The 12,035-nt window shown below is 55.9% G+C and overlaps 4 protein-coding genes across 4 annotated transcripts; 1 reads left to right on the forward strand and 3 right to left on the reverse strand.

Annotated features, from left to right (window-relative positions):
- Positions 1–90: 90 nt before the first annotated feature.
- On the reverse strand, positions 91–2,293 carry GRR1 (SCF ubiquitin ligase complex subunit; the record flags this gene model as incomplete). Its single annotated transcript, XM_064799688.1, has 2 exons — positions 91–792; positions 845–2,293. 2 exons carry the CDS (start codon positions 2,291–2,293, stop codon positions 91–93), a joined length of 2,151 nt encoding a protein of 716 aa, XP_064662443.1.
- Positions 2,294–2,643: 350 nt separating this feature from the next.
- Positions 2,644–4,080, reverse strand: LTR77_002430 (uncharacterized protein; the record flags this gene model as incomplete). The annotated part of the gene is made up of 2 exons (XM_064799689.1): positions 2,644–2,711; positions 2,964–4,080. 2 exons carry the CDS (start codon positions 4,078–4,080, stop codon positions 2,644–2,646), a joined length of 1,185 nt encoding a protein of 394 aa, XP_064662444.1.
- Positions 4,081–7,418: 3,338 nt separating this feature from the next.
- On the reverse strand, positions 7,419–8,583 carry MRL1 (Cation-independent mannose-6-phosphate receptor CI-MPR; the record flags this gene model as incomplete). The annotated part of the gene is made up of 3 exons (XM_064799690.1): positions 7,419–7,592; positions 7,676–8,162; positions 8,225–8,583. The coding sequence occupies 3 exons, from the start codon at positions 8,581–8,583 to the stop codon at positions 7,419–7,421; spliced, it is 1,020 nt and encodes a 339-aa protein (XP_064662445.1).
- A 1,627-nt stretch (positions 8,584–10,210) lies between these two features.
- Positions 10,211–11,544, forward strand: LTR77_002432 (uncharacterized protein; the record flags this gene model as incomplete). Its single annotated transcript, XM_064799691.1, has 3 exons — positions 10,211–10,263; positions 10,319–11,025; positions 11,081–11,544. The coding sequence occupies 3 exons, from the start codon at positions 10,211–10,213 to the stop codon at positions 11,542–11,544; spliced, it is 1,224 nt and encodes a 407-aa protein (XP_064662446.1).
- Positions 11,545–12,035: the final 491 nt, after the last annotated feature.

Genomic DNA, 12,035 nt, shown 5'->3' on the forward strand with positions numbered 1-12,035 from the left:
CAGCCCAGACCAAGCACTGCGATGCCCACTACAATCGCCAAGCGCATCGCGCGTCCTCGTACAGCCTCTCTTGCCGTTCACCCGTACACCTCAATCCCCATCCCCCATAATCTCGCTCCCCTCTCCAAACGCCTCGTCCCCCTCATCCACATCATCGAGCACAGCCGCGCCCATCATACCGGTAACCTGCTGTGCACCGCCTCCACCTCCACCTCCACCAGCAGGCGAGCCAGCAGCGCTGCCGAAGCCCGCCAGTCCAGCGAATCCTGCAAGTCCCAGGCCCGCAGGCGCGTTGCTCCAGAACATAGGCGTCGAAGCCGGGGCGCTCTGACTAAGAACCGATGACCCTGCAACTGCCGCGCCCGCCGCGTTGTCGAAAGAATTGTGGTGCTGATGACCGTGATGGCCGCCATGGTGTTGCCAGCCTGGCGCGAAGACGACGGGTGTGGCGCCTGCTGCGTGATTGCCGTGGACATTCACATGCACCGCGTCTCCGTCCTCAGCGTCTCCCATCTCGCTCCCAGTTTCTGAGTTCCCGCCCAAGCTTCCCTCACCTTCCGCCTCCCGCTCAGCGGCAGCGGCGGCGGCGTGCGCTTTCTGCTGGTTGAGGAACTCGCGTAAGCGGCCGACGCCGGTGCCGGAGAAGACGCAGAAGACGTCGCGCTGGTGGTCGTTAAACTCCGGCGGGGCCTCGCGGCAGAAGGCGAGCAGTTCATCGCGGAGGAAGGCTTGCACACCGGTGAGGGAGAGGTGGGTGAGTTTTGGGCAGTTGTTGAGGAGAACGTGGATGCCCTGGTACACATGTTAGCTTTGGGAAAGCATCGCAGAGTTGAAGAAGACTTACATCGAGAGTCAAGAGGGTGCAATAGCTGAGATGCACACGCTCAAGCACGCTGACACCATTGATCCTGCGCCCATTCTTGACTTCACCCATGGCCAAAGCATAGATGCTACGATCAGTAATGGTGGAGCACTTCACCAGCCCGATACGCTTGAGCTTCGGCAGGCCTGCGAGCTTCGTCACGCTGTTATCGGTGAGATTGACGCAGCATGCCAAGTCAATGTATCGTATGCGGTTGCATGCCTTCGCCAGCGCTTCGACCGAAAGGTCCGTGATCCGCGCACAGTGGCCGAGATGGATGTAGTGCAGGTTCTTGCCGAGCTTGGTGATAGCAAAGACGGCGCGGTCGGTGATCTGTCTGCACTTGGCCAGGATGAGGTTGCGTAGCCTTGGGCAAGTCTGGATGATTTTCTCCACGCCGCGATCGCCAAGCTCGTTGCAGTCCGTCAGATCGAGGATGCGGAGAGATTCGAACATCTTCTGGTGGCCGGGAGAGCTTGGGATGTCGGTGAAGGCGGAATCGTTGATGCGAGAGCAATGTGCTAATCTCATCTCGCGGAGGTGGGTGCAGGAGGTCAGGAGGGCGGTGATGGCCGGGCTTTCCAGATTCTGCAGCCCGTAGAGATCGATTTCGAGGAGATGCGTGCTGTGGTCTGCCACCGTGAGGATCGACGCATCCGTCAGCTGTATGCAGTTGTTAAACTTTAGCCTCTTTAGATGCCGGCAGTTCTTTGCTACCGCAGCAATGGAGGCGTCTGTGAGCTTCTTGCAGCCTGTGACATTCAGCCCTTGCAGTCGAAGACAGTGATCCGCCACAGTCATCATCGTCCGGTCTGTAAGCTGATCCAGCCCGGTCACATCCAGCGCGAGCAAACTGCGATTGCCATCCACCAGCGGTTGTAGAGCCAGGTCCGTAAGCTTGGTGCAGTTGGTCAGGGTGAGGCGTTCGACGCGCTTGCACGCTGTCATGCCCACCAGGGTCCCGTCGCTAACTGAGTTCGCCAGCGTAGACATGTTGAGCCTCTTGACCAGATCCTGATAAGCGAAGAATTTGTCCGCCTTTCGTATGGATTGCACGACATTGTGTATGGACTCCCACCTGCTCATAGCGGGTCTATGCCATAGTAGGCCCACACTGTTCCGCGCCCACTCTTTTGAGACCAACAAGCACGACTGCAGGTCGCTGTTTGCTGTGAGGCGCGAGAAGATGCTGATCAACAGCTCGGCGGGCAGGCGATGGACTGGCGACACACGGCACCGCTCTTCGTATTCCCTCCTTGCGTACTCGTCGCTCATATCGGGGGACATGTCCATGCCAAGGGAGGACTGTGAATCGTTTGCTTGCAGCATGAAAGAGTCGTTGTCATCGTCGGCGCCGCGCTCTGGAGAGGTGGATGAGGATGAAGAGTTGGAGGCGCTCGACGTGCGCTGCATTGGGCGTGAGCGCGACATGGTGGGTGCGGTATTCTCTGCTGTCTAGCAGCAATGTGCGGTGGGTGTTTGTTGCTGGTGAAGTCGTGGACTGCGCGGCAGGTGGAGGGCCAAGTGACGAGCGGCCTGCCCCGCGACAGAAGCAGCGATGGGTGGGATGGGTGGGCTGTCCGTGAATGGCTCGTCTTGGCTTCTCTCTCTGGCGTTCTGGTGATGAGGTCGAATTTGTAGTGAAGTCGTTGCAGCGATATGAGAGTGCTTTTTGGTGGAATGGAATTGGATTGAATAGGGTGACGTGAATTGTAAGGCTGGCTGTTGGCCGCGCACCCGCCCAACCTTAACGTCGGAACATCCGCGCCGCCATCCACCGCCTAAGCGCGCTGCACGGCACCTCCAGTCCCTGTGATAAACACCTCACTCAGCGTCTGTTTCACTTGGCCTGAGTGTCACAGACTCTCAGAAAACGATTACTTGCATATAATTTTGAATGTGTGATAGACGAGAAGCTATCCAGCATTCATCTCTGGTGTCACATCATGGAATTCACGCCATCTGGCCCCCAAACACTTCCCTTGATCTCCCATTGCCGTCTTTCCAAGACAAGGCTGCCCAATGTGTATATCTTGTGCCACCATTGGCTCCATCAGACACCGTCCGGCGTTTCCCGCCTACCACAACTCCATATACATACCGGCGTCGGATTGCCTCCTCGGTTTCCACATCACGCCCTCTGGATCCCATACAACCTCGCTCGCCGCCGATCGCCTTCTCACCGCCGCGCCGACCTTGCTCCCTGATCCCACCAGCCGGTCCTCTACCCAGATCTCGAGGGGATAGTGTGCAGAGTTGTACATCCTCACATGGCCCACAGGCGTGAACTCTCGATTCTGGCGGGTTGGCCGGGTTCTGCTCCGCAAGGCCTCCTTGTAGCGCAGCGCTGAGAGCGTCTTGGTTCGAAGCTTCGAGGGGTGCAGGAACTTCTCGATTCCCGGCAGCGTGCGGACGAGCACACGCTCGATTCCGAAGACTTGTAAGCTCTCCGGTTGCTCTGGCATGGCGGATGTCGCTTGCTCCAGTGTGGAGATCGGGTTTGCTGGTCTTGCTTCGGTTTCTCCTTCCGGAGCTGTCTCGCCTTCTAGTTGGTTTGCATCTTCTCCAAAACCAACGGTAGGTAAGACTAGCAGATCATCTCCTTTCTCCGTCCTCTTTCTCGCTTTCTGGACCTCCTCATTTTCAGACTCCGCTTCGACCACCGAGTCTCTCCTCTCGCTCTGGAACTCGCTGTGGAATCGAGCTTCAAAAGGCCCCAGTACTCCCTGGACCCACTTCAGCTTCACAGTATGGAGCCCACACCCCTCCGCCTGGCTCGCCAGATGCCGCGTGAAGAACTCAACTACCCCGGCACGAATGTCCCAGTCCAGGTCGTCCAGCGTTACGCCTTGGCCGGCATGGTTGCGGAAGACGGCACCATGCTCACGGAGCCAGTCTTCGATTTCCTGGAAGCGCAGGTCGGTCTCTTGCTCGGAGTCGATCGCTGGGAGATTGTCTGAGGAGGTATTGTTCGGTTGCGCCGTAGAAGCGCCTTCTTCATCTTGGGTCAATGGCTCGGTGGATTGCTTGTAAATTGGGGAGATGCGTGGACGAGGCGCAATGTTGGCTGCTAGGTGGAAGCAATGGAAGTCGTTGCAGGCGCAAGCCGTGTGGGTCTTATTGTAGCTTTCGATACCAAGTACACGGTATGTAGTTGGTGGGAGAGGAGGACGGGTTCTCTTGTTGGTGTGGCTGACCCCACGGAAAGGGGCCAACATTGTGGGTTGAGCTCCTCAGCTAAGGTATGTTTTTGATAACTTGAATGCAACTTGTAATGTTGTCAATGGTATGTGATGCTATACTCTTGAATCAATGTGTTGTTGTTGTTTTGTTGTGCGGTTTAAACGCTTAACCGCTTAACTATACAATCATATGAGCGTGGTCGCCATAACGACGCTGGCTTCTCAATACGGCAGGAGCAGGAACTGTGCCTCATCGAGGGTGACGTCCACCAGCTCACATGACGAGCGTATGCAATGCTCAAGACCCGGTCAAATGCATACCTGAAGGACCACGAGCAGGAAGAAAAATGGTGCTCTCGGACGATGAACGACTGCGCATGCTCTAGAAACATCTTCCATTACTAGACTGACCAAATGAGTGACTGCGGGCTTCCAACCGGCACCTCCAAAGCTAACACTTTCTCCTGAAGCGCCGCTCTCCACCACGATGGGCCATGACCCCCACCGCAGTACTTGTACATCCATCCGCTCTCGCAGCTCCACGACCGCCTCAACAACCAGCCTAAAGTACCTGCACCGGCACACACAAGTTCAACAAGCTCAGCGCACCCTACACCCTAGTCAGCGCCGCTCCTTTGTACAGAGCCCGCGGGTGGTACTAACCGTCTCATCGACACTACAGCACTGCACATTCCCATCGTTCCAGATTCCGCCCACTGTCCTGTTGTCAGCCGTTATGCTCCTCCCTCATGTCTCCACCGAAAGGGGAAATGTAAAGGCTTACAAGAATTGAGCAAGCTTCACTTGGCCCCAATGACCGCCACGCCTTCCATGCCGTTGCAGCAGGCCTTCTTGTGGTGGTTGCCGCAGGTGTTGCCGTGTGGTGTGTTCTTGCCGCCGTTGTGATGGGTTGGGGCGGCGAGAGTGGGGGTAAGGCCGCTGGCGAGAAGGGCGAGGATGGTTGAGACGTACATGTTGGTGGTTGCTGGATTGGAACGTTGGTGGCGTGGAGGGAGAGAAGACTGTGGGTTGGCGGGACTGGTCTTGGGGGCGAGGGTGAAGAAAGGAGATGAGTATGGTACGATGAGCATTACTTATAGGCAGGCATGGGCTGTGAATGAAGCAGCGAATGCTGCGTAGAACGAACGGAGGGCAGCTCGCTGACACCAATATATTGGAGCCATGGCTTGATGTTTCTGCTACACTGCAAACACTAACCGTCTCTTACCAGTATTAGTCTGGCCGCGACACGCGTGACAGATAGACCTGTCTGTCGTAGGCACACCCTGCCCTCAATCCGGTATTGATGCTCTCCTACGGCTCTTTCCAGGGGGCCATCGTGGCGCTGAGATAGCTTGTTCTTACTCAAGGTGCTATGAGGGAGGTGAGCGACCCATGGGGACCTCTTGGAACAGTACAGAAGCCAACAAACGCTTTCGAAGCGGATGCAATGAGTGCGTTGTCCAAAGCTTCGGCTACATACCCAGTGTGCTGGCTCCGCGGACCAGGAGGTTGGACGGTGCGGAAAGAGCCCAAGGCGCTGAAACTCTATCCTTCACCTCACCTCTTCCCATACCTTCTCAACACTTGAGCAAGACCTCTCTACGAGCCAGTCCGACTCCTGGAGGAGATTATCGCGTCATTGAAGTGGCATGTAAGTCAGACAAACGGAGCGTATCCTGCTCTGCGTGTGTGGCGTCTAGGATCATGCAATGCAATGCGTCAAGCAGCGGCTGGCCAGCCCCTCCATCAGATAGGTTCAAGCATCGACCTGCAAGCTCTTCTGGCAGACTAGGATCGAACAGCAATCATCTGATTATTCCTCCTGGACATGAGCTCCATACAGTCAATCAGTCGTACAGCCTGCACCCTTGAAGCCTGGACCACACGAGAACCTTGACTGTCTGATAAACCCCGTCTGCTCTAGGTCGCTGGCGCTCGTCGTATTGCCCATCCATTCACAAGACTGGCCAACGTTCCCGCACAAGTTGAAGTCGTCTCGGAGTTGTTGTACCTCCTAAGACAATACGAGAGCTGTCTGCCACGGCCAAGCTCCGACACCTGAGAATCTGTTCTGGATGCCCATCCATGCCGCTCGACGAGTGAGCATTGGATGGGTGCCACGCTCCGCGGCAGCGCAAACTGTATTCGATGGAGCGGCTCCAACTTACAGTCGAGCCCAGGCCTTCAATGACATCTTCCCAGCATTCGAGATCAGCGAACGGTATATCAGTCCTTGCAGTCCTTCTCCGAGGCGCCGACCGATCTTGTCCTGGCTCCATCTGTCCAGACGACTCTACGACAAACCTGCAATGCAGTCCAAGCGAGGAAGGTCCCGCGTCGTCTCCCTTCTTGGAGGCTGTTCTAGGGACTGTCCGAGAAGTTTTCAGGCGCATGGAGCTTCATACCATCGATGAGACAGCCTGCCGCTTCTGGCCAGTCCAACACCAGCATCAGGATCATCAGCAAACCAGAGCAAGTGTCGTCGGTCCGAAAGAAATCCAGCAGCTACACCAAGCTTTCACAAATTCACACCCGTTCCGGCACGCGGCCTGACGCGGCCCCGAAACCACGGAGCCTGACGCCACCAGAGTCCTCCGTTGGCCGCTGCGGCCGCAAGCGAACCGGCTAAAGCGCACGTGAGAGGCATGTTGCGCATCAGATCCATACCGTCGGAATCGTTTGCTGATTCAAAAACCATCTCATTTGCTGCGTTGGCAAAAATTATACTTTGGACTACGTGGTGTTGCAGCTTGGCGGGACAGAGTTCGTCGCTTCGACGGCGGATGGCAGGGCATATGTGGTCCAGGCGGGTGATCGTGAGCCTTGCTGGTGAGGCTCTCTGCCCTGAATGCGGACTTCATCGCTTGGGTAGGTGTTTGCTGGCTGAGACGGGCTTCGATTGTCGATGGAGACTTGTTGCAGTTGGCCAGAGTCGCCGGCCTTGTCTCGCCTGGCAGCCAGATCTCCGACACCTTATGGCAATATTGTCTCGAATGGTGTCTGCGTGTCTGCCAAGCATGGCCTTGCAGATTTATGAAAGCAAGAGTCCCCAGCACGGAGGACACACCGTGTCCGTTGGCGCTAGTGGAGAGGCAAAGAAACGGGGCTTCAACCACAAGCCCGAAACCTGAAGGATATTTCGCGATACTCTAGAAGCCACGTCGAAGTCCCACCAATTGACAATGGGCTACTTCGTGTTTGACTCGTCCCAAGTCAATGGTCTGATGAACAGACCTACGACCTGCTTCTTACCACTCAAGGCCCTAAGAAACATTTGACGAAGATGAGAAAGAATAGTCTGATGGATGGAGTACTGAAGGTTGTGTTCAAACATCGCTAAGCAAGCTATATCGACGACATCCAAGAAGACATCAAAACTCATCATCCCAATCCTCATTCAGCTCATCTATCAATCTATTCGCAGACTCGCTGTCCCTGCCCGACCTGCCGGAGCCCATACCCCCTATGTCGCCATTCACGCGGCTATACCCTCTTCTCGAAGGCATGAAGCGAGCACACGAAGAAGTTGCAATGATCACAATGTCCTGCATTGACAAAGTCAGTATACATCTCATCACCCTCCGTGAATGTATGTGGCAACGCACGAATAGCTCGAGGTATCACGTACCTTGAAGAACCCAAATATGCCGGCCCACAGGCTGTAGTTCGGGAGCTGTCTCCATCCGCGCTGGTTAAGCACCATGCGGCTGTAGACGCAACCACCGACGACGTACACGATGATCGCAATCATCATGATCACGCCGAAGACTCCTGATGGGCTGAGTGTTTGGGTTGATTGCTGGATCCCGGCGCAAGCTGCTGACGATCGTGCTTCGAAGAAGTATGTGCACTCGTCCGGACTTGCGATGAAGGAGAGGGTGAGTTGGGGCATCAGTGGGTCTCGGTCGCAGAGCATGCTGATGATCGTTGTTTTGGTTCGGCCGGGCACCTTTGGCCGGTCGCTTTCGTCGTCGTCCTTGTCATCGCCGACGATTTCTCGAGTGTCGAGTTCGTCTCCCAGGTATGCTCGTTTCCGTGGCTCAGGGCAGGGCGAGCCGTTCGTGTAGTTCATCACCATCTTTCGGCCTCGGATGACAGGAGACGTGTTCTGCTGTCTGTATCATCATCATCAGCACCGCGTCCTCCTCATACCGTATCTCCTAGCACTCTCACTCACCCTATACTGTACACCTTCCCCCCTTGCCTGTAGTATGCGCTGACATTCCTCCACAAATCTTTATCCACCCCTTCCACACCTCCAAAATCCTCTAGCCGCTCCACCACGCCTCCGCAAAAGTTCATGGTGAAGTTATATCCCATGTCCCATCCCGTGGCGTTCCAACTATAGTCCCGCGCATTCTTGGACTTTACTGTCCTCGGGTCGGGTATGTGTAGCGGATTGAGGTCGAAGAAGGAGCCGGTGTGGGGTGATCGTATTGTACATGGCTCGGGGGTTGCTGTCTCCTTGGGCGCAGCGGCATACGTGGTGGAGGAGATGGAGAGGAAGAAGCCGAGGCTCCAGTATAGGAGGTTCATGGTGGTGGAGGTTGGGCGCGTCTCGCGCGGGCCAGGTCCCCTTCAGAACGATCGCGGGCGCTTTCGACGTCGCTCTGTCGGTCTATCGTGGTTTGGGTGCGATGTTCTTGTCGGTGTCGAGCCTCGTTCAAGGGGATGCTGATCGTCGGATGAACGACAACTTTCCTCGAGTTCCAGATCGAAGGCTAGACGCAGGGGCCGGGCTGGCCCGCGGATGCCGCAAATAGCTTGAGCTTAAATGGGGAGCCTCGACCTTTCGAGTTCCTTTCCGTTTTTGTTCTCGACAAACCACATCTTCACCCAGACTCTCCGTCGGGCTTGAGTGTCGTCGGCGCCATCGCAATGATCGCAGACGCGATATCTATTGGGCACTAAATCTAGAGATAAACACAAAGGTAGCGACACGTTGTCATCCGAAGGCCACTCTGGAAGCCCTTGCACACAAATCGCTAGGTCGGGCATCCTGTGCAGGCAGTTCAGCGGGCCCGTCTGGTCTTCTCTGCGTCCTTCAGCTTCTGATGCTTCTTCTTGCACATCAGCTTTTTTCCAAAGAGCGAAAGAGGTGGCGGCTGTTACCGTCCGGACCTCTCGCCTCTTGCCCGTCGCCCCCATGTCAGCGTAACGCCTCGCTTCCAATCTCTGCCAGGATCACCATCGCGGTCTACCGTTGACCAGGGTTTAACTGTGAACGAGCACAGCGAGCTTGCGAGAAGCTGGCGCGGCCTCTGTCAAGCTGAGCGCCCGTCACACCGGTAATCGAGCGGATACAGTCCATTGCAGCATTGTTGCTGGTCATCAGCAAGGCATTCACGCTTGGCTAGGACGTGTTGCCGAGCGATGCGCACCAAGATGTATCAGCAAAACTTGGTGAAGAACCTGTCAGGTTCTCCCGGCGATTACGAGCTGAGGCGTTCGGCATACGCTTGTTGAACGTAACATTGCATGTCTCGAAGCTCAGGGAACAATTTAAGGTTCTTCTGCGGCGCCCATAGCTTGCAGCCAGCTTCTTCTCCGTGTTTTGGACCGGGAGTCTCGTCCTCGCCTCCGGAGGCGACGGGAATGATTTCAAAACACATTTGTGCAGTTTTTCTGTTGGGGCACTATCCCTGTGCGCATGTGTCTTTGCATCGTTAGCAGCACCGTCACAAGCCATCGAAATGCTTCCTTCCAGCTGACAGAGACTGACTCAACAGAGTGTTGGTAGCTGTCGATCTTCCTCCACGCAAATCCAACCTTGCCCGAAGCAAGGCGACCAATGCGCTCGGCAGCTGCCCTAAAACGCGACTTTAAGGAGGTCAAACACGAAATAGGTGTCAGCAGCCCCATTTCAGACCCGAATGGACGAATGGGCACACTTCCGTCTACTAGTCCTAGAGCCTTTTACGTGCATTTCTGAATCAAGCGAGACATATGGCCCGACCACCCAGTTCTGGGGCTCTGCAGAAGCTGGGTCATCAAAATGATCGACTTTCGCAATCGTTGTGGGCGGGCTTGTTTCTTCCTCGAACGGATGGGTCGCGCATCTGGAGCAATGGTCTGAAACGACGGAGAAACAGTCGACGTCTTGTGAATGTTCACACCTTGACTCTCGAGTCAACATCGTACCATTGCGGCTCGAACCGACGCAATGCCTGGCAATATCGCAAACATCACACCGGCGACGATAGCTTCATGGCCGGAGTAAACACACACATTGCAATACACATCTCGACCACTCACTAACCTCTTCCACCAGGCCAAACTACGTTGACCCAGTCGAACGAAGATGGATGCCAGTCTATGCAGGCGTTCTCTACGGCGTGAGCACACTGCTGATCGCCCTACGACTATGGCTCCGAGTCCTCAAACAAGCCGGCGGCCTCGGGCTCGACGACGGCCTTCTAGCAGCAGCATGGTTCGGATCTAGCATGTTCACAACTGTCCTTATCGTCTGCACTGCTGCCTACAACACTGGCCGACACGCCTGGGATATCCCGCTCGAGAACTTCGAATACATCGCCCTCATGGCCTGGCTCGCGCAGTTCTCTTCCCTGGTTACCGGGGCCTTGACGAAGATCTCCGTGCTGTGCTTCTACCGCCGGTTAGTCGCTGGAACCTACAGTCGACGGTGGAAGTGGGCGGTCATTGCTGCGATCATCTTTACGGCTGCCTGGACTTTGACGTTCATCTTTATGTTGATCTTCAACTGCAATCCGACGAGAGCATACTGGAAGTCCTTCGATCTCTTGTGGACTGAGGAGTACAAGTGCGTCAATACCACGGTTGTCAATCTACTGGCTGGCATCTTCGCCGCTCTGAGCGATCTATACGCCGTGGCACTGCCGTGCCTCATGACAAGACACTTCGACCTCCCACGACGGCAGAAGATAGCACTTAACCTGATCTTCTGCCTGGGTCTGCTCGTTGTAGGCGCAAGCGGCGTTCGAACCTACTATCTCTGGCGTACGCCTTCCCCTCCCATCTACCTTACCATGTCCGTCACTAATAGTCCTCACAGAAGTCGGCATAGACTCCGACGTCAGCTGGATGATCTTCGACGCCTACATCTGGGCCCAGCTCGAGCTCCAACTCTCCATCATCTGCGCCTCCCTCCCCGCCCTCCGCGTCTTCCTGCGCAAAGTCCTCGCCGAACCGTTCACGAGTCGCGGCCTGAGCAGCAGGAAGTCTTCGCGGATGGAGATTGAGATGACTCGGAGTCCGGGTGGTGATCCGATGGCGGACGATTGGGACATGAAGCACGGAAGGTCGAGCACGGTTGTTACGGCGGTAGAGGGGAGTGAGGGGGAGAGGAGTGCGAGTGCTTCGGCGCCTAGTGAGGTGCGATTGTGGAAGGGGGTGGAGAGTGAGGATGGGGGTGTGGAGGAGAGGGAGGTGCATGAGCCGGCGTTTGAGAGGGTTAAGAGCAGTCGGGGGAGGAACAACTTTTCGCAACCTAGGACTTTTTATGATGATCGGCCGTGAAGGGAGCGAGGCAGCGGCGAAGAAGATACGACACAAGGATGGATGAGGAAGCACGATGTTGCAATGGAAGATTCATCATGCCTTGGGAGGACTAGAAGGCTGAGCAGCAAGCTACGCACTGCGCTGATCACGGGCGAGAAGAGCCCATACAAAAAGGCCAGTCAATGGGATCATCGATACAGCAGTCTCAACTGGGCCAGAGAAGCACGCCATCTGCCAACAGTGGCTCGATCTCAGGACTGAGTCATCAAAGACCAGATGGGACTGCGAATCGAAGTCGACATGTTCGAGACTCTGGGGGACATCTCCAAGAGTGCGGGAGACGCCATGCCATCGCTCAAGGGCATGAGGTTGGAAACCAGCAAAAGTGGACGACCCCGCCTTCTCCCCAGATATCCCAGGCCGTCGGAGTCCGAGAACTTGATGTTTTATGGTCACAGACCCAAGGAAACGGACGACAGCGGACACCTACCGATACACTGGTAGAGCTG

Source organism: Saxophila tyrrhenica (genome assembly GCF_035928015.1).
Source record: "Saxophila tyrrhenica strain CCFEE 5935 chromosome Unknown scaffold_3, whole genome shotgun sequence".
Classification (NCBI taxonomy): Eukaryota; Fungi; Ascomycota; class Dothideomycetes; order Mycosphaerellales; family Extremaceae; genus Saxophila; species Saxophila tyrrhenica.